This window comes from Bombina bombina, chromosome 10 (assembly GCF_027579735.1).
Source record: "Bombina bombina isolate aBomBom1 chromosome 10, aBomBom1.pri, whole genome shotgun sequence".
In the NCBI taxonomy this organism is placed as follows: domain Eukaryota; kingdom Metazoa; phylum Chordata; class Amphibia; order Anura; family Bombinatoridae; genus Bombina; species Bombina bombina.
The window spans coordinates 217,949,686-217,972,227 of record NC_069508.1 but is presented as its reverse complement, the minus strand read 5'-3'; the positions used below and the strand labels follow the sequence as shown (position 1 = coordinate 217,972,227).

The following is a 22,542-nucleotide window of genomic DNA, read 5'->3' as shown; positions in this document are numbered from 1 at the left end:
GGGTTAATCCATTTATTAGAATAGCGGTGAGCTCCGGTCGGCAGATTAGGGGTTAATAATTGAAGTTAGGTGTCGGCGATGTTAGGGAGGGCAGATTAGGGGTTAATACTATTTAATATAGGGTTAGTGAGGCGGATTAGGGGTTAATAACTTTATTATAGTACCGCTCAGGTCCGGTCGGCAGATTAGGGGTTAATAATTGAAGTTAGGTGTCGGCGATGTTAGGGAGGGCAGATTAGGGGTTAATACTATTTAATATAGGGTTAGTGAGGCGGATTAGGGGTTAATAACTTTATTATAGTAGCGCTCAGGTCCGCTCGGCAGATTAGGGGTTAATAAGTGTAGGCGACGTTGTGGGGGGCAGATTAGGGGTTAATAAATATAATATAGGGGTCGGCGGTGTTAGGGGCAGCAGATTAGGGGTACATAAGGATAACGTAGGTGGCGGCGCTGTGCGGTCGGCAGATTAGGGGTTAATAAGTGTAGGCAGGTGGAGGCGACGTTGTGGGGGGCAGATTAGGGGTTAATAAATATAATATGGGGTCGGCGGTGTTAGGGGGAGCAGATTAGGGGTACATAAGGATAACGTAGGTGACGGTCGGCAGATTAGGGGTTAAAAAAATGTATTCGAGTGTCGGCGATGTGGGGGGACCTCGGTTTAGGGGTACATAGGTAGTTTATGGGTGTTAGTGTACTTTAGAGTACAGTAGTTAAGAGCTTTAGAAACCGGCGTTAGCCCAGAAAGCTCTTAACTACTGACTTTTTTCCTGCGGCTGGAGTTTTGTCGTTAGATGTCTAACGCTCACTTCAGACACGACTCTAAATACCGGAGTTAGAAAGATCCCATTGAAAAGATAGGATACGCAATTGACGTAAGGGGATCTGCGGTATGGAAAAGTCGCGGCTGAAAAATGAGCGTTAGACCCTATTTTGAGTGACTCCAAATACCGGCGGTAGCCTAAAACCAGCGTTAGGAGCCTCTAACGCTGGTTTTCACGGCTAACGCCAAACTCTAAATCTAGGCCTTTGTAAATTATTTTTTTATTTTTTGTAACTTAGTTCTTTTTTTATTTTTTGTACTTTAGTTAGTTTATTTCATTGTATTTATTTGTAGGTATTTTATTTAATTAATTTATTGATAGTGTAGTGTTAGGTTTAATTGTAGATAATAGTAGGTATTTTATTTAATTAATTTATTGATAGTGTAGTGTTAGGTTTAATTGTAACTTAGGTTAGGATTTATTTTACAGGTAATTTTGTAATTATTTTAACTAGGTAGCTATTAAATAGTTATTAACTATATAATAGCTATTGTACCTGGTTAAAATAAATACAAAGTTGTCTGTAAAATAAATATTAATCCTAAAATAGCTACAATATAATTATAATTTATATTGTAGCTATATTAGGGTTTATTTTACAGGTAAGTATTTAGCTTTAAATAGGAATCATTTATTTAATAAGAGTTCATTTATTTCGTTAGATAAAAATTATATTTAGGTGGGTGTTAGTGTTAGGGTTATTGAGGCGGGAGTGAGGCGGATTATATAGTAGCGGTGAGGTCCGGTCGGCAGATTAGGGGTTAATAATTGTAGGTAGGTGGCGGCGGCGACGTTGGGGGCGGCAGATTAGGGGTTAATAAATATAATATAGGGGTCGGCGGTGTTAGGGGCAGCAGATTAGTGGTACATAGGGATAACGTAGGTTGCGGCGGTGTGCGGTCGGCAGATTAGGGGTTAAAAATTTTTATTAGAGTGGCGGCGATGTGGGGGGGCCTCGGTTTAGGGGTACTTAGGTAGTTTATGGGTGTTAGTGTACTTTAGAGCACAGTAGTTAAGAGCTTTATGAACCGGCGTTAGCCCAGAAAGCTCTTAACTCCTGGCTTTTTGCTGCGGCTGGAGTCTTGTCGTTAGATTTCTAACGCTCACTTCAGCCAAGACTCTAAATACCAGCGTTAGAAAGATCCCATTGAAAAGAAAGGATACGCAATTGGCGTAAGGGGATCTGCGGTATGAAAAAGTCGCGGCTGCAAAGTGAGCGCTAGACCCTTTCCTGACTGACTCTAAATACCAGCGGGCGGCCAAAACCAGCGTTAGGAGCCCCTAACGCTGGTTTTAACGGCTAACGCAGAACTCTAAATCTAGCTGTATGAAAATATGAATATTTCATATCCCAGTGTTCTTCACATAGCAGAATATGTTCTATTTATTCATAAATACACATTTTTACATATATCAGATGGTATTTTGCTAAAATATCTCTCTCTGAACAGCACAAAAATGGAGTGTTCATATAATTAGTGCAACACAATTTAAAATGTGTAAAAAGAGATGTTTTATTATTACAATCGTTCTGTGCACAAGAGTATTTAATAAACTGATATATATGATAAAATGAAAAACAACACAATTGTTGTATTGGGGAATTTGAGTGTGACGCAAGCGTATTTCAGACAAAACAGCTTCAATATGGTAACGGTCAAGCAGATTGAGGTATATTTTACACAAAACAGTTCTAATATGGTCAAGCAGACTGAGGAAAGCAGAACAATGTAAAATTCAAGCAGGGTAAGAACAAAATCCTAATAGTCCCATTGATTATAGTATACTAAACAACAGCTGGTAAAAAAACTAAAATAAATGAAAATCGAGGTAAATAAAAGCATGCCGCAACTCACTTGTCTGGCCAGACAACACATGCAAACTCACAACGCGTTTCTGGGTCACTTCCCTTCATCAGCTGTTTAGTACAATACCTAAAAACTCACAACGCGTTTCTGGGTCACGTCCCTTCATCAGCTAATGTTTAGTACAATACCTGCAAACTCACAACGCGTTTCTGGGTCAGGTCGCTTCATCAGCTAATGTTTAGTACAAAACCTGCAAACTCACAACGCGTTTCTGGGTCACGTCCCTTCATCAGCTAATGTTTAATATGCTATAATCAATGGGACTATGAGGATTTTGTTCTTACCCTGCTTGAATTTTAAAATGTTCTGCTTTCCTCAGTCTGCTTGACTGTTACCATATTAGAACTGTTTTTACACATTTTGAATTGTGTTGCACTATCTTTCCTCTCCTGATATCTCTCCCTCTTTACTCAACCAAATTTCTGACTGCCTCTCTGCAATTCCCTCTTGGATGTCTTCACACAACCCCCAACCCAATCTGTCCAAAACTGAGCTGCTTCTTATCCCCCCCTCTTCGAGACATCCAACACCTAACATTTCTCTGATGGTTGGAGACTATTCTCAACACCTCACCCCAGGTCTGCTGTCTTGGGGTCACACTTGACTCAGAACTCACATTCAACCCACATATACAAGCGCTTACCAAATCCTGCAGTTCACACCTACGCAACATTTCCAGAATTTGCCCCCCTTCCTTAACTCAAAAAACTAAAAAAATACTTATACATTCCCTCATTTTGTCACGCATTGATTATTGCAATCTACTCCTAAATGGCCTTCCAAAACACCGCCTCTCCTCCCTCCAATCGGTTATGAATGCTTCTGCTAGACTCATCCACCTAAGTCGCCGATCTACATTAGCTGCTCCGCTCTGCCAATCTCAACACTGGCTCCCCATACACTCCAGAATACAATTTAAAGTATTAACCCTAACTTACAAAGCACTAAACAGTTTAACTCCCAACAATATTTCCTCTCTCATCGTGAAATCTTCCCCATCCCATCCTCTTCGATCAACCTCTGACCTACGTCTCTTCACTCCTGTTATCTCTACGTCCCACTCGTGTCTCCAAGACTTTGCAAGTGCTGCTCCTGTCCTCTGGAACTCTCTACCCCGCTCTATTAGACTGTCTCCAACCTTGTATAGCTTCAGACGCTCCTTGAGAACTCACCTATTCAGAGAGGCTTACCATCTCTCCTCCATACCTCATCCGAACCAAACTAATACATGAACTGCCTGACTCACTGCTGCAAATACAACCGATGTAACAAGCTACCCCAACCTTATGTCTCTGCACCCCTAGACTGTGAGCTCTCCGGAGCAGGGCCCTCTTCCTCCTGTACTAGATTTGTTTAGTTTTGTTATGTTTTGTATTTTATCATAAATCTTTGTCATTGTATACCCCTATCATTGTACCCAGCACTACGGAATCTTGCAGCGCTATACAAATAAATGATAATAATATATATATATATATATATATATACATATGTATTTATATGTTTATATGTCTATAAATACATATATACACACATTTTAATACATTAATACCTCTGTACATACATATAAAGATATATATATACATACATACTTAGATATGTATGTATATATATATATATATATATATCTATGTTGAAGCCCTTTTTTCTCTGACACATGCGATCACATATCTTTAATAACATAACTTTTTTGTGCAATTTTTTTAAATAATTTTTATTAGATAGTGTTATTATGAGTGTAACTGTACTGTATAATGTATTGTTATTAGATAGTGTTATTATGTGTGTAACTGTACTGTGTAATGTACATTTATCAGACAGTGTTAATATGAGTGTAACTGTACTGTATAATGTATTGTTATTAGATAGTGTTATTATGTCTGTAACTGTACTGTGTAATGTATATTTATCAGACAGTGTTAATATGAGTGTAACTGTACTGTGTAATGTATATTTATTAGACAGTGTTATTATGTGTGTAACTGTACTGTGTAATGTATATTTATTAGACAGTGTTATTATGTGTGTATGTACTGTGTAATGTATATTTATCAGACAGTGTTAATATGAGTGTAACTGTATTGTGTAATGTATATTTATTAGATAGTGTTATTATGAGTGTAACTGTACTGTGTAATGTATATTTATTCGATAGTGTTATTATGTGTGTAACTTTACTGTGTAATGTATATTTATTAGATAGTGTTGTTATTAGTGTAACTGTACTGTGTAATGTATATTTATTAGATAGTGTTATTATTAGTGTAACTGTACTGTGTAATGTATATTTATTAGATAGTGTTATTATGTGTGTAATTGTACTGTGTAATGCATATTTATCAGACAGTGTTAATATGAGTAACTGTATTGTGTAATGTATATTTATTAGATGGTGTTATGTGTGTAACTGTATTGTGTAATGTATATTTATTAGATTGTATTATTATGTGTGTAACTGTATTGTGTAATGTATATTTATTAGACTGTGTAATGTATATTTATTAGATAGTGTTATTATGTGTGCAACTGTACTGTGTAATGTATATTTATTAGACAGTGTTATGTGTGTAACTGTACTGTGTAATGTATTGTTATTAGACAGTGTTATAATGAGTGTAACTGTACTGTGCAATGTATTGTTATTAGACAGTGTTAATATGAGTGTAACTGTACTGTGTAATGTATATGTATTAGACAGTGTTATCATGTGTGTAACTGTACTGTGTAATGTATATTTATTAGAGTGTTATTATGTGTGTAACTGTACTGTGTAATGTATATTTATTAGAGAGTGTTATGTGTGTAACTGTACTGTGTAATGTATATTTATTAGATAGTGGTATTATGTAACTGTACTGTGTAATGTATATTTATTAGATAGTGTTATTATGTGTGTAACTGTACTGTGCAATGTATATTTATTAGATAGTGTTATTATGTGTGTAACTGTACTGTGTAATGTATATTTATTAGATGGTGTTATTATGAGTGTAACTGTACTGTGTAATGTATATTTATTAGACAGTGTTATTATGTGTGTAACTGTACTGTGTAATGTATATTTATTAGATAGTGTTATTATGTGTCTAACTGTACTGTGTAATGTATATTTATTAGATGGTGTTATTATGTGTGTAACTGTACTGTGTAATGTATATTTATTAGACAGTGTTATTATGTGTGTAACTGTACTGTGTAATGTATATTTATTAGACAGTGTTATGTGTGTAACTGTACTGTGTAATGTATTATTATTAGACAGTGTTATTATGAGTGTAACTGTACTGTGTAATGTATATTTATTAGACAGTGTTATGTGTGTAACTGTACTGTGTAATGTATTGCTATTAGACAGTGTTATTATGTGTGTAACTATACTGTGTAATGTATATTTATTAGATAGTGTTATTATTTAACTGTACTGTGTAATGTATATTTATTAGATAGTGTTATTATGTAACTGTACTGTGTAATGTATATTTATTAGATAGTGTTATTATGTGTGTAACTGTACTGTGTAATGTATATTTATTATATAGTGTTATTATGTGTGTAACTGTACTGTGTAATGTATATCTATTAGATAGTGTTATTATGTGTGTAACTGTACTGTGCAATGTATATTTATTAGATAGTGTTATTATGTGTGTAACTGTACTGTGTAATGTATATTTATTAGATGGTGTTATTATGAGTGTAACTGTACTGTGTAATGTATATTTATTAGACAGTGTTATTATGTGTGTAACTGTACTGTGTAATGTATATTTATTAGATAGTGTTATTATGTGTCTAACTGTACTGTGTAATGTATATTTATTAGATGGTGTTATTATGTGTGTAACTGTACTGTGTAATGTATATTTATTAGACAGTGTTATTATGTGTGTAACTGTACTGTGTAATGTATATTTATTAGACAGTGTTATGTGTGTAACTGTACTGTGTAATGTATTATTATTAGACAGTGTTATTATGAGTGTAACTGTACTGTGTAATGTATATTTATTAGACAGTGTTATGTGTGTAACTGTACTGTGTAATGTATTGCTATTAGACAGTGTTATTATGTGTGTAACTATACTGTGTAATGTATATTTATTAGATAGTGTTATTATTTAACTGTACTGTGTAATGTATATTTATTAGATAGTGTTATTATGTAACTGTACTGTGTAATGTATATTTATTAGATAGTGTTATTATGTGTGTAACTGTACTGTGTAATGTATATTTATTATATAGTGTTATTATGTGTGTAACTGTACTGTGTAATGTATATCTATTAGATAGTGTTATTATGTGTGTAACTGTACTGTGTAATGTATATTTATTAGATGGTGTTATTATGAGTGTAACTGTACTGTGTAATGTATATTTATTAGACAGTGTTATTATGTGTGTAACTGTACTGTGTAATTTATATTTATTAGATAGTGTTATTATGTGTCTAACTGTACTGTGTAATGTATATTTATTAGACAGTGTTATTATGTGTGTAACTGTACTGTGTAATGTATTGCTATTAGACAGTGTTATTATGTGTGTAACTGTACTGTGTAATGTATATTTATTAGATAGTGTTATTATGTGTGCAACTGTACTGTGTAATGTATATTTATTAGACAGTGTTATGTGTGTAACTGTACTGTGTAATGTATTGTTATTAGACAGTGTTATAATGAGTGTAACTGTACTGTGCAATGTATTGTTATTAGACAGTGTTAATATGAGTGTAACTGTACTGTGTAATGTATATTTATTAGACAGTGTTATCATGTGTGTAACTGTACTGTGTAATGTATATTTATTAGAGTGTTATTATGTGTGTAACTGTACTGTGTAATGTATATTTATTAGAGAGTGTTATGTGTGTAACTGTACTGTGTAATGTATATTTATTAGATAGTGGTATTATGTAACTGTACTGTGTAATGTATATTTATTAGATAGTGTTATTATGTGTGTAACTGTACTGTGCAATGTATATTTATTAGATAGTGTTATTATGTGTGTAACTGTACTGTGTAATGTATATTTATTAGATGGTGTTATTATGAGTGTAACTGTACTGTGTAATGTATATTTATTAGACAGTGTTATTATGTGTGTAACTGTACTGTGTAATGTATATTTATTAGATAGTGTTATTATGTGTCTAACTGTACTGTGTAATGTATATTTATTAGATGGTGTTATTATGTGTGTAACTGTACTATGTAATGTATATTTATTAGACAGTGTTATTATGTGTGTAACTGTACTGTGTAATGTATATTTATTAGACAGTGTTATGTGTGTAACTGTACTGTGTAATGTATTATTATTAGACAGTGTTATTATGAGTGTAACTGTACTGTGTAATGTATATTTATTAGACAGTGTTATGTGTGTAACTGTACTGTGTAATGTATTGCTATTAGACAGTGTTATTATGTGTGTAACTATACTGTGTAATGTATATTTATTAGATAGTGTTATTATTTAACTGTACTGTGTAATGTATATTTATTAGATAGTGTTATTATGTAACTGTACTGTGTAATGTATATTTATTAGATAGTGTTATTATGTGTGTAACTGTACTGTGTAATGTATATTTATTATATAGTGTTATTATGTGTGTAACTGTACTGTGTAATGTATATCTATTAGATAGTGTTATTATGTGTGTAACTGTACTGTGTAATGTATATTTATTAGATGGTGTTATTATGAGTGTAACTGTACCGTGTAATGTATATTTATTAGACAGTGTTATTATGTGTGTAACTGTACTGTGTAATTTATATTTATTAGATAGTGTTATTATGTGTCTAACTGTACTGTGTAATGTATATTTATTAGACAGTGTTATTATGTGTGTAACTGTACTGTGTAATGTATTGCTATTAGACAGTGTTATTATGTGTGTAACTGTACTGTGTAATGTATATTTATTAGATGGTGTTATTATGAGTGTAACTGTACTGTGTAATGTATATTTATTAGACAGTGTTATTATGTGTGTAACTGTACTGTGTAATTTATATTTATTAGATAGTGTTATTATGTGTCTAACTGTACTGTGTAATGTATATTTATTAGAAAGTGTTATTATGTGTGTAACTATACTGTGTAATGTATATTTATTAGAGTGTTATTATGAGTGTAACTGTACTGTGTAATGTATTGTTATTAGACAGTGTTATGTGTGTAACTGTACTGTGTAATGTATTGTTATTAGACAGTGTTAATATGTGTGTAACTGTACTGTGTAATATATATTTATTAGATAGTGTTATGTGTGTAACTGTACTGTGTAATGTAGATTTATTAGACAGTGTTATTATGTGTGTAACTGTACTGTGTAATGTAAATTTATTAGACAGTGTTATGTGTGTAACTGTACTGTGTAATGTATATGTATTAGATGGTGTTATTATGTGTGTAACTGTACTGTGTAATGTATATTTATTAGACAGTGTTATTATGTGTGTAACTGTACTGTGTAATGTATATTTATTAGACAGTGTTATGTGTGTAACTGTACTGTGTAATGTATATTTATTAGATAGTGTTATGAGTGTAACTGTACTATGTAATGTATATTTATCAGACAGTGTTATTATGTGTGTAACTGTACTATGTAATGTATATTTATCAGACAGTGTTATTATGTGTGTAACTGTACTGTGTAATGTATATTTATCAGACAGTGTTATTATGTGTGTAACTGTACTATGTAATGTATATTTATTAGACAGTGTTATGTGTGTAACTGTACTATGTAATGTATATTTATTAGATGGTGTCATTATGAGTGTAACTGTACTGTGTAATGTATATTTATTAGATGGTGTTATTATGTGTGTAACTGTACTGTGTAATGTATATTTATTAGACAGTGTTATTATGTGTGTAACTGTACTGTGTAATGTATATTTATTAGATAGTGTTATTATGTGTGTAACTGTACTGTGTAATGTATATGTATTAGATGGTGTTATTATGTGTGTAACTGTACTGTGTAATGTATATTTATTAGACAGTGTTAATATGTGTGTAACTGTACTGTGTAATATATATTTATTAGATAGTGTTATGTGTGTAACTGTACTGTGTAATGTATTGTTATTAGACAGTGTTGAATATGAGTGTAACTGTACTTTTAAAAGGTATTTTTGATGTATTTTGTGACATTTTTTTTGTTTTGCGAAAGTTCACCAGAGCTCTGAGTAAGCGATATCCGTTAACTTCAATTACGCTCAAGCAATCGCATTTACTTTCAACTTACAAGAGCAACATCCGACGTGCGCAAACATCCTAACAGCGCATAACTGTGAGCTATTCGTAATCTAACAAAAAATATGAATCAATAAACATATAGAAAACTGCAATATAAATTTGTTTTTTCCATCTTTGAAATAAAACACCTCTAATATTGTACTTGTTCCAGTTCCTTCCATAGAGGCTTTTCGACTTTTTCACATACACTAGCGTTTCTCTTTCCCCCATGAAGTATTCTCTTAAGGTGGATTATCACTATCGAAAAACATGGCAAGTAGATCAAATAGCCGTAAGGAGGTGGATTAAGAGTGAAAATTATTAGATTACAAATGTGTCATATAAATGTATATTTAGTGATGTGAAGATTGGAAAGCAATTAGGGTCTCTTTCTAAAAAAATGTTTAATAAATTATAATGAATTAAATAAGCAGAATCAGTGATAATCCACCTTAATAAATAACAAGAAGACACCGTCCCTCCTCTGCTGCCCATGTGTGAACAACAATGCAGATTCATACATAAATACATACAGGGTTGTGATTGGTTAGCAAGTGCACTTTTGCTATGGTGGACAGAGAAATCAGTGAAAACAAAAACCATAACAATATACTCATTTGATAAAATGCATCTTGTACATGAATCTACTGCTTTCAATCAGTGTTTAATCTCTAAAAAGGGGTTAAAGGAGCTTTAAAACCCATGGGGTATATTCTAACGCTTTAGATTTTTTTTTTTCTATAAAATTGATTATTAAAATATACAGAATTTATTTTGTAGACAATTCTTTTGAACAGATTTTTAAAAGGGTTAAACTATTCTACCAAAATACAAAGCAAACATTTGCCTTATAATAAAACTGTTGAATAAATTAGAGCATTTTGTACTACATTCGAATGTCCCTATAACATTTACCGAATGACTGAATCATGTAACCAATGCAGGCATTTAAACAAACTGATATGGGTGTAAACTGAACAATAAACATACCAGACAGCAGGAGGAAGGACGGCCTGAAGTTTTGTTACCACTCCGTCTATGGGTATAACAAACTGAACATTATTCAGTGCTACATGTGTGGTCATTGCCTCGGGGTTATACTTGTAGTCTATTCTAAGATCTGTGCTTGTAGGCTCACACCTCCAGTTCACTGCAAGGTTCAGCGGAGCAGATGGAAGACCCTGGGCAGATACCTTACAAAATAAACGAGAAGTATATAAAGAATATGTATCATCTATTTGCAGAAACATTTACTGTGAAGGTTATGCCTGAGATTTGTGTGAGGACCAGATAAACATATTTAGGCTTTTCAAAGGATATATCCATGAATTGCTCTATAATTTGTGTTATTTTGTAGGGTATGCTTGAAGGCCCATTGTAACATAACAGTTTCTCCATTTGGCTATAGGAAACCTAAGTAAACAAGACACAGCAGCAGAAATGAGCCTCCCAGTATGGGTGGGAGATAGTTAATTTGAATATTTTTTCATGCAGCTGCTTTGAATATGATTAACTTGTATCAGTTGCTTGCCTGAGTACATTGCGCCTTTAAAGGGACACTCAAGTCAAAATAATGATTCAGATAGAGCAGCAGTTTTAAGACACTTTCCAATTTACTTACATTATCACATTTTGCAGTATTTTTATATTCACACTTTCTGGGGAACAAGATCCTACTGAGCATGTGCACAAGCTCCCAGGGTATATGTATACTAGTCTGTGATTGGTTGATGTATGTCACATGATATAGGGGGCCGGCAAATAGGAGACAAAATAAATCTGTCGGAAAAAAAATCTACTGCTTATTTGAAATTCAGAGTAGGTGTTAAATCATTCTCTTTTTATTCTGCACTTCTATTGCATTGCGTGGTTCTTTTATTTGCATTTAAAAGACTCATGTAAGCCTTACCAGTGATTGCTGTTAGCAAAGGGTCACATACATCCATTCTGGGCTATTGTTCTTTAGTGCCTCATTACATTTTTTATGTTCATGGTCCCTTTAAAGGGACATTAAACACTAAAACATAATTTATGAAAGAATTTACCTGATAAATTCATTTCTTTCATATTGGCAAGAGTCCATGAGCTAGTGACGTATGGGATATACAATTCTACCAGGAGGGGCAAAGTTTCCCAAACCTCAAAATGATGAGATAAAAACAAAAACAGAGGCGCCACATGTGTAGGTCAATAAAAACAAAAAAATCCAAACAGTGACAGAATAAGGGTACTCACAAACGGGGCGGCACTCTATTGTGCCAGCAGGGACAGGCTGGTGTTCTACAGCAAACCAGCTAGCTGTGTGACAGGTCTGCACCGGATACGACCAGCTCTGGAGTTCTCTGCTTTTGTGGCCTCTAGCCGGTGTTCCCAGAGTGATATTTCTCCTCAACTGGAGCTGCAATGGAGCAGGGAGGAGGGCTGGACTGCCCTAAGGTTACTGAAATGGAGACTATCACAACAACACCAGACTGATGTAAAAGTAGAAAATCAGTATTTTATTATACACAATAAAAATACCAAAGGTATCACAATTTACAGCTGGGTGTGTGGATAACAATCTCCCCACAAAGAGTGCAATAGCAACGCGTTTCTTGGGCGAACCCCGTTTCCTCAGGCTTGTGTCTACCCTTATTCTGTCGCTGTTTGAATTTTTTTGTTTTTATTGACCTACACATGTGGCGCCTCTGTTTTTGTTTTTATCTCATCGTTATAGAAGTACATCATCCTTTTGGGTGACGACAGAGAGCAGCCTATCAAGCTTTGGGACGTGGAAGACATCCTTTGGACTTTTTTATTATCTGGCTGGTTCATTCCTTCATTTTTTATTGTTTATTAATATTTATTATTTGTTTATTATTTGCTCATTTTTACTATACCCATTGCTATTTGCTTATTATAACTACATTATTTGCATATATAGGGAATCATATCAACCTTGTATCTCTGTATTAAATGTACATATTAGCGCCTCCTATAGAAGCACAGTGATTTGTGTATCACTGTTACTTCTTTATCCAAACCTCAAAATGCCTATAAATACACCCCTCACCACACCCACAATTCAGTTTAACGAATAGCCAAGTAGTGGGGTGATAGAAAAAGGAGTAAAAAAGCATTCATAAAGAGGAACTGGAAATATAATTGTGCTTTATACAAAAATCATAACCACCATAAAAAGGGTGGGCCTCATGGACATAAATTATAACATAAGAAGACAGATGCTCCACATGGCCCAATATTGTTTGGTACAAAAAGACAACTATTATGTGTGTCAGATACACTCACATGCGTTGAAGCACCTCTAGTAGTGCAAATGGAGCGGTCTGGGGTCAATAACAGTCACCCAGAAGACTGGCCTCCCGGGGATATTTGGAAATCTGTAAATAGTAGTAGAAAACACAGGGTGCCTATATGGCCTAGTATTATTAGACCCAAGCAGAATGAAATTAAGTGTTAAAATGCACTCACATTTGTTGAAGCATCTCCTTTGATGCTGTAGGGGCAGGCTGGGATCAATATAGTCACCCAACAGACTTAATCACAGGTAATCAGGAGACTCCAAAAGTCCAGCAAAGAAAATTAGTAATCCAATGTGATTCCAAGAATAATATAATGTGGCAGCAAGTGGTAAAAGTAATCAACTTACTTTATTAAAAATATTAAAAACAAGTAGCAACGCGTTTCTCAGCCACCAGTGGCTGTTTCATCAGGCTTGTTTCTATCTTACATAAATTATGTTTTCTTTAATGTAATTGGCAAGAGTCCATGAGCTAGTGACGTATGGGATAGAAATACCCAAGATGTGGAAGACCACAGAAGAGTCACTAGAGAGGGAGGGATAAAATAAAAACAGCTATTTCCGCTAAAAAAAACTTAAATCCACACAAAAAAATAAGTCTCTTATAAATTTCACATAAATTACGAGAAAAAAACTTAAATCATAAGCAGAAGAATCAAACTGAGAAAGCTGCCAGAGGAACTTTTCTACCAAAAGCTGCTTCAGAAGAAGCAAATACATCAAAATGGTAAAATTTAGTAAATGTACGCAAAGAGGACCAAGTTGCCGCTTTGCAAATCTGATCAACCAAAGCTTCATTCTTAAAAGCCCAAGAAGTGGCGACTGATCTAGTATAATGAGCTGTAATTCTCTGAGACGGAGATTGTCCTGCCTCCAAATAAGCCTTGTGAATCAAAAGCTTTAACCAAGATGCCAAAGAAATGGCAGAGGTTTACTGACCTTTCCTAGGACCAGAAAAAACAGCAAATAGACTAGAAGTCTTCCTGAAATCTTTAGTAGCTTCAACATAATATTTCAAAGCTCTTACAACATCCAGAGAATGTAAAGATCTTTCAAGAGTATTCTTAGGATTAGGACACAAGGAAGGAACAACAATTCCCCTACTAAAGTTGTTAGAATTCACAACCTTAAGAAGAAATTTAAACAAAGTTCGCAAAACAGTCTTATCCTGATCAAGAGAGAGCAGATAATTCAGAAACTCTTCTAGCTGAAGAGATAGCCAAAAGGAACAACACTTTCCAAGAAAGTAGTTTAATATCCAAAGAATGCACAGGCTCAAAAGGAGGAGCCTTCAAAACCAAATTAAGACTCCAAGGAGGAGAGATTGATTAAATAACAGGCTTGATACGAACCAAAGCCTGAACAAAACAATGAATATCAGGAAGCTTAGCAATCTTTCTATGAAATAAAACAGAAAGAGCAGAGATTTGTCCCTTCAAAGTACTTGCAGACAAACCTTTATCCAAACCATTTTGAAGAAACTGTAAAATTCTGGGAATTCTAAAAGAATGGCAAGAGAATTTATGAGAAAATCATAAGCAGAAGAATCAAACTGAGAGAGCTGCCAGAGGAACTTTTCTACCAAAAACTGCTTCAGAAGAAGCAAATACATCAAAATGGTAAAATTTAGTAAATGTATGCAAAGAAGACCAAGTTGCTGCTTTGCAAATCTGATCAACCAAAGCTTCATTCTTAAAAGCCCAAGAAGTGGCTGTGATTCTCTGAGACAGAGATTGTCCCGCCTCCAAATAAGCCGTGTGAATCAAAAGCTTTAACCAAGATGCCAAAGAAATGGCAGTGGTTTTCTGACCTTTCCTAGGACCAGAAAAAACAACAAATAGACTAGAAGTCTTCCTGAAATCTTTAGTAGCTTCGAAATAATATTTCAAAGCTCTTACAACATCCAGAGAATGTAAAGATCTTTCAAGAGTATTCTTAGGATTAGGACACAAGGAAGGAATAACAATTCCCCTACTAATGTTGTTAGAATTCACAACCTTAAGAAGAAATTTAAACAAAGTTCGCAAAACAGTCTTATCCTGATCAAGAGAGAGCAGATAATTCAGAAACTCTTCTAGCTGAAGAGATAGCCAAAAGGAACAACACTTTCCAAGAAAGTAGTTTAATATCCAAAGAATGCACAGGCTCAAAAGGAGGAGCCTTCAAAACCAAATTAAGACTCCAAGGAGGAGAGATTGATTAAATAACAGGTTTGATACGAACCAAAGCCTGAACAAAACAATGAATATCAGGAAGCTTAGCAATCTTTCAATGAAATAAAAGAGAAAGAGCAGTGATTTGTCCCTTCAAAGTACTTGCAGACAAACCTTTATCAAAACCATTCTGAAGAAACTGTAAAATTCTAGGAATTCTAAAAGAATGCCAAGAGAATTTATGAGAAAAACTCCATGAAATATAGGCTTTCCAAACCCGATAATAAATCTTCCTTGAAACAAACTTACGAGCCTGTAGCATAGTATTAATCACTGAGTCAGAGAAACCTCTATGACTAAGCACTAAGCGTTCAATTTCCATACCTTCAAATTGAGCGATTTGAGATCCTGATGAAAAAAAAAACGGCCCTTGAGGCAGAAGGTCTGGCCTTAAAGGAACTAGCCAAGGTTGGCCACTGGACATCCGGACAAGATCCGCATACCAAAACCTGTGAGGCCATGCTGGTGCTATCAGAAACAAATGCGATTGTTCCATTATGATCTTGGAGATCACCCTGGAAGAAGAACTAGAGGCGGAAAAATATAAGCAGGTTGGTAAAACCAAGGAACTGCTAACGCATCCACCATCTCCGCCTGAGGATCCCTGGACCTGGAAAGGTACCTGGGAAGCTTATTGTTTAGATGGGAAGCCATCAGATCTATTTCAGGAAGACCCCATATCTGTACAATCTGACAAAATACATCTGGATGGAGAGACCACTCCCCTTGATGTAAAGACTGACGGCTGAGATAATCTGCTTTCCAATTGTCTACATCTGGGATATGTATCGCAGAAATCAGACAGGAGTTGGATTCCGCCCAAGAAAGTATCCAAGATACTTATTTCATCGCTAAAGGACTGCGAGTCCCACCCTGATGATTGACATATACCACAGTTGTGATATTGTCTGTCTGAAAACAAATGAATGATTCTCTCTTTAATAGAGGCCAAGCCTGAAGAGCCCTGAAAATAGCATGGAGTTCTAAAATATTGATTGGTAACCTTGCCTCTTGAGGATTCCAAACACCTTGTGCTGTCAGAGACCTCCAAACAGCTCCCCAACCTGTGAGACTTGCATCTGTTGAAATCACAGTCCAGGAAGGACGAACAAAAGAAGCCCCTTGAATAATCCGATGATGATCTAACCACCAAGTCAGAGAGAGTTGAGTGTTGGGATTTATGAATATCAATTGTGATAGAGTATAAACCCTGCACTATTGATTCAGCATGCAAAGCTGCAGAGGTCTCATATGAAAACGAGCAAAGGGGATCGCGTCCGATGCTGCAGTCATGAGACCTAAAACTTCCATGCAGATAGCCACTGAAGGGTATGATCAAGACTGAAGGTTTAGACAGGTTGAAACCAACTTCAAACATCTCTTGTTTGTTAAAGACAGAGTCATGGACACTGAATCTATCTGGAAACCTAAAAAGGTGACCCTTGTCTGAGGAATCAAGAAACTCTTTGGTAAATTGATCCTCCAACCATGTCTTTGAAGAAACAACACAAGTTGATTCATGTGAGATTCTGCTAAATGAAAAGATTGAGCCAGTACCAAGATATCGTCCAAATAAGGAAATACCGCAATACCCTGCTCTCTGATTACAGATAGAAGGGCACTGAGAACCTTCGAAAAGATTCTTGGAGCTTTTGCTAGGCCAAATGGAAGAGCAACAAATTGGTAATGCTTGTCTAGAAAAGAGAATCTCAGAAACCGATAGTGGTCTGGATGAATCGGAATGTGAAGATATGCATCCTGTAAGTCTAATGAGGAGATGTAATGACCTTGCTGAACAAAAGGCAGAATAGTCCTTATTGTCCCCATCATGAAAGTTGGGACCCTTACAAAATGATTCAAAAACTTCAGATTCAGAACTGATCTGAATGAATTTTCCTTCTTCGGGATAATGAATAGATTTGAATAAAAACCTAGACCATGTTCAAGAAATGGAACTGGTACAATTACCCCTGAAAGCTTCAGATCTGAAACACACTTCAGAAAGGCCTGAGCTTTCACAGGATTTGTTGGAATGTGAGAGAGAGAGAAAAATCTTCTCACAGGAGGTCTTATTCTGAAACCTATTCGATACCCCTGAGTGACAATATTCTGAATCCAATGATTCTGAACGGAACATGCCCAAACATATTGAAATAATTTCAATCTCCCCCCCACACCAGTAGAACTGGATTGAGGGCCGCACCTTCATGCAGTCTTGGGGGCTGGCTTTGGTTTTTTATAAGGCTTGGATTTATTCCAACTCGAAGATGGCTTCCAATTGGAGCCAGAGTCCTTAGGGGAAGGAGTGGTTTTCTGTTCTCTATTCTGACGAAAGGAACAAAACCGATTAGAAGCTTTAGATTTACCCTTAGATTTTTTATCTTTGGGCAAAAAAACTCCCTTCCCTCCAGTAATAGTGGAAATAATAGAACCCAACTGGGAACCAAATAAATTATTACCCTGGAATGATAGAGATAGCAACCTAGATTTAGATACCATGTCTGCATTCCATGATTTGAGCCATAAAGCTCTTCTAGCTAAAATAGCCAAAGACATAGATTTAACATCAATCTTGATGATATCAAAAATAGCATCACAGATAAAATGATTAGCATGTTGAAGCAAACGAACAATGCTATGCAAATCAGAATCTTTTCCCCGTTGTGCTAAGCTATCCAACCAAAAAGTTGATGCAGCCGCAACATCAGCCATAGAAATGGCAGGTCTGAGAATATAGCCAGAATGTAAATAAGCTTTTCTTAGATAAGATTCAATTTTCCTATCTAAAGGATCCTTAAAAGAAGTACTATCTTCCATAGGAATAGTAGTACGCTTAGCAAGAGTAGAAATAGCACCATCAACCTTAGGGACTTTTTCCCAAAACTCTAATTTAGCCACTGGCAAAGGATACAACTTTTTAAACCATGAAGAAGGCACAAAAGAAGTACCAAGCTTAGACCATTATTTAGCAATCACATCAGAAATAGCATCAGGAACAGGGAAAACCTCAGGAGCAGTCACAAGAGGTTTATAGACAGAATTTAAACATTTACTGGATTTATTATCAAGAGGACGAGACTCCTCAATATCCAAAGTTATCAACACTTCCTTTAACAAAGAACAAATATACTCAATCTTAAAAAGATAAGATGATTTATCAGTGTCAATGTATGAAGTAGGATCTTCTGAATCAGAGAGATGCTCATCAGAGGTGGATATGTCAGTATGTTGTCGGTCATTACAAATTTCATCAGTAGTATGAGAAGTTTTAAAAGACCTTTTACATTTATTTAAAGGCGGAATAGCAGACATAGCCTTCTGTATCGCATCAGCAATATAATTTTTCATATCAACAGGGATATCATGTACTTTAGATGCTGAAGGAACAACAGATACTGTACTAGCACTAATAGAAATATTTTCTGCATGCAAAAGCTTATCATGACAACTGTCACACACTACAGCTGGAGATATAGGGCGCGATCCGATATACGGCGTAGTTTTCGGCGCAAGCGAGGGAACCCGCGCTGCCCGTAGTTTCACCTCGCACATCGGGGTATTACATATACTGCGCCGTTAGATGCTAAACTGGCGTAAGTAGGACAAACTGGCGTTCCTCCGAAAAGTGCGCAAATACACATTTTACTCGTCCCAAGTAACTTACGCCTGTATTTTGTCCACGTAAAGTCTCAATAAAGAGTAGTTTTATGCAAATTAGGCTAACACTCGTAAAAATCACCTGCGACTACATCTAAAAATGCGCCACGTAATTACGCTATTCAAAAGTCATATATAAACCCATGCGCAGCCGCCATTTTCTTCAGTGTGTTTGGATGGTTTGTTGAGCTACAGCACACTACAGTGGAGTGAAGGATTAGTCAGAGTAGAGAGAGAGGCGCAAACAGAGGAGTTAGTTAGGTCGCATTGTTGTTTGGTAAAGCTTGTACACTTACACATATTTTTACATATTGCACACATATTGCATACATACATATACAAAATACACAACACTTTTTTTTTCTAACACCGCACACATTTTATTTCAATTTTACAGTGTGATAGGCTGAGTGTTTGGTTGTGATTGTGTGTGATTGAACTGGGAGTGAGTGTGAGTGTGTCTAGTGTGAGGATGGCAGGGAGAGGTGGGGAGGAGGGGAGAGGAGTGGCAGGGAGAGGAGTATTGTAGAGGACAGGAGGAGCAGCGGGGTCCCCGTCAGGGAGTAAGTGGAGTGGGGAGAGGGAGAGCTAGAAGGGATCATGGGAGGGGAGATGCCCGAGAGCCCCAGAGACCAGGCACATCAAGGAGAGGGACAGAGGGTGCACATGGGGACAGAAGGGGGGAGGAGGGAGAGGATAGGGAGGAACCCACACCAGGGACATCGCAGGGAGCAAGCCAGGTGTCCACAGAGGATGAGAGGATGAGATGTCCAAACTTCTCATTCAATGAGAATGTTGCCCTAGTCCAGGCCATCATGGACAACCACAGTGCCCTCTTTGGCCAGGAGAAGGGCAAAGGCGTTGCCAGAAGGCGTAAAACAGCATGGTTGGTGGTAGAGGATGCCGTCAACAGTGTGGCCCTGCAGAGGAGGACTGTTGAGGGCCTTAAAAAAAGGTGGAATGACTGTAAGAGGCGGGTGAAAGAGAAGATGGGGCAGGAAGCCATGCACCAGAGGGGAACAGGCGGTGGTCCACCCCTGGACACAGAATACAACACCTGGCAGGAGATGATACGCAGGTCCCTGAGTATCACAGGACTCCATGGACTTCCAGGGGCTCGTGACTCAGGGGTTGCAACCACAGCACATCATGCTGGTGAGTAACATCCCACACACCAGTATGATATGAATTTGAGATATAACATCCTTTAATGTCACACATTCATGTACACAATGAGGAGCATGGTATTTGGCCTACTAACAAAAATATCTACAATTATATTTGACATTAATGCTACTTAACACAATGCAATTCATGATATGAGGTGGAATAGTGCAATACTAACATGTCTCAGAGTAACACAGGCCACAAGCCACATGTAGAGTTTTCAGTAAATGGACACTATAGCCATCACAATACCTTTAGCTCAGAAAGCAGGTTCTGTGCCTACATCAGGCTAAAGTAAATTGTGTGACCATAGTGCCACTTAATGAACACATTTTTTCCATCATTGACATGTACACATAACTATTGTATGAAACACATACCTGTATACTGTGCAGATTAAAATCCCTCATATCACAAATCACATTGTGCACACGGACATATATATGACTGTACTAATCCCTCTCATCATTTGACTCCTCCACAGAACCTCCTGTCACCAGGATGCAAACAGGCATGCCGCCACCTCCACCACCACCACCAGTCACAGGCATGCAGTCACCTCCACCACCACCACCAGTCACAGGCATGCAGCCACCACCACCAGTCTTCAGGCAACCATGTGAACATTATGCTCCCAGGCATGAGCAGGGTTTGATGGCTTCAGTAGAGGACCCGGAAGTGATGCCACCACCATTGAAATCTGACCCCTGGCAAAATTCCTGGCCAGAGGAATATTCTTCTTTTGGCTTTGAGGGGGAGCCAAGTCAGCCACAAAGGGTCCATGTCTTTATCCCCCAACCCCAACACAATATCAGGGCAGTCATGGCTTTTACACACAGGGTATGTCACAAGAAGTGCAAACTGGAGTGGTCACACACTGGTCATCAATGGGACTACCAATCCACCCTGAGAGCTCCACCATCCTCTTCCCTTGGGAGAGCTCCACCATCCTCTTAACTTGGGAGAGCTCCACCATCCTCTTCCCTTGGGAGAGCTCCACCATCCTCTTCCCTTGGGAGAGCTCCACCATCTGCAGATGAGCATACAGCTGGAATTACTCAAGCACCAGCAGATGCAGCTGAAGATGTCCCACAAGCACCAGCAGATGCAGCTGTGGATGTCCCACAAGCACCAGCAGATGCAGCTGAGGATGTCCCACAAGCACCAGCAGATGCAGCTGAGGATGTCCCACAAGCACCAGCAGATGCAGCTGAACTTGCACCTCAAGCACCTAGAAGCCCTGCTGCTCAAGAGCCTGTGGATGCACTGTATTCTCCCCTGGGTGAGGAATACATTTCACTCCAGAGGAGGCTCATAACAAGCTGCGAGAGCAGGCAAAGAGGCCAACAGAGGTTTCACAGGAGCCAAGAGAGGTTACTCAAGCGTAGCATAGAGCTGCAGAGGGACATGGCAGCATCATTAAATGGAATTGTTCAAAACCAGTCGCAGATTATGTGAATTCTGTCTGCTATGCAGATGCAGATGGACAATAGATGCGGGAACAAAATCAACTCTTGGGTGTGTTGGTTGAGCAATTTACACACCAGCAGGACAGTGCCTCCAGCCTATCATCTGTGGCCAGCACACATGCAGAAACAGAAGTATCTTCTCAAACCAGGAGAACAAGGCAATCCACTACAGCCACCTCAGCTCCCTCATACAAGAAGCCAAAAAAGAAATAAATATTCTTATAGTTCACCATAAATCTTGTCCTCTGTTATTTACCATATAATTGTCATCCACATCCATGTGAGCTGTGTTTTAATACATTAATATTGTTAAAACATATAATAAGGCCTGTGTGGAAAATGGCTCAAAAAAGGTAATATTATCCTGTTTATGACATATTCTTGTACTTTAACTCACATCCACAATAGTTGTTTCTGAAGGGTACATATAGTTATATTCACTTCTAAGATGTTAATCAATGTATCTCACATCCAATATAAACTGGCACATTTGTATCTTTAGTAGTGATGTTACTGATAGAGTGGGCATTATCAGATGTTTTAAGTCTGCAGGTGAGATGTTGTGGTGTCTGTGATTGGTTTGACACAATTGCAAAGAGGCAGCCTTCAAGAAGGTCTTAGAAATGATCATATGAGCCATCCTAGGTTTTGCTTTCAACTAAGAATACCAAGAGAACAAAGCAAGTGTTCTAATTAAATCTGAAAGTAGTTTGAAATAACATGCCCTATTTAAAAGAAGAAGGTTTTCTTTGGAGTTGACTGTCCCTTTATATATTTTGG

At 36.7% G+C, this 22,542-nt stretch overlaps 1 protein-coding gene across 1 annotated transcript in view; it reads right to left on the bottom strand.

The window, feature by feature from the left end:
• The window catches only part of SGIP1 (SH3GL interacting endocytic adaptor 1), a 1,342,240-nt gene that overhangs the window by 147,308 nt on the left and 1,172,390 nt on the right, over window positions 1–22,542 (bottom strand). Inside the window, exon 21 of the mRNA XM_053693689.1 lies at window positions 10,946–11,148. Within this exon, the coding sequence (XP_053549664.1) occupies window positions 10,946–11,148 (203 nt within the window). The remainder of the gene's footprint in view (window positions 1–10,945; window positions 11,149–22,542) is intronic.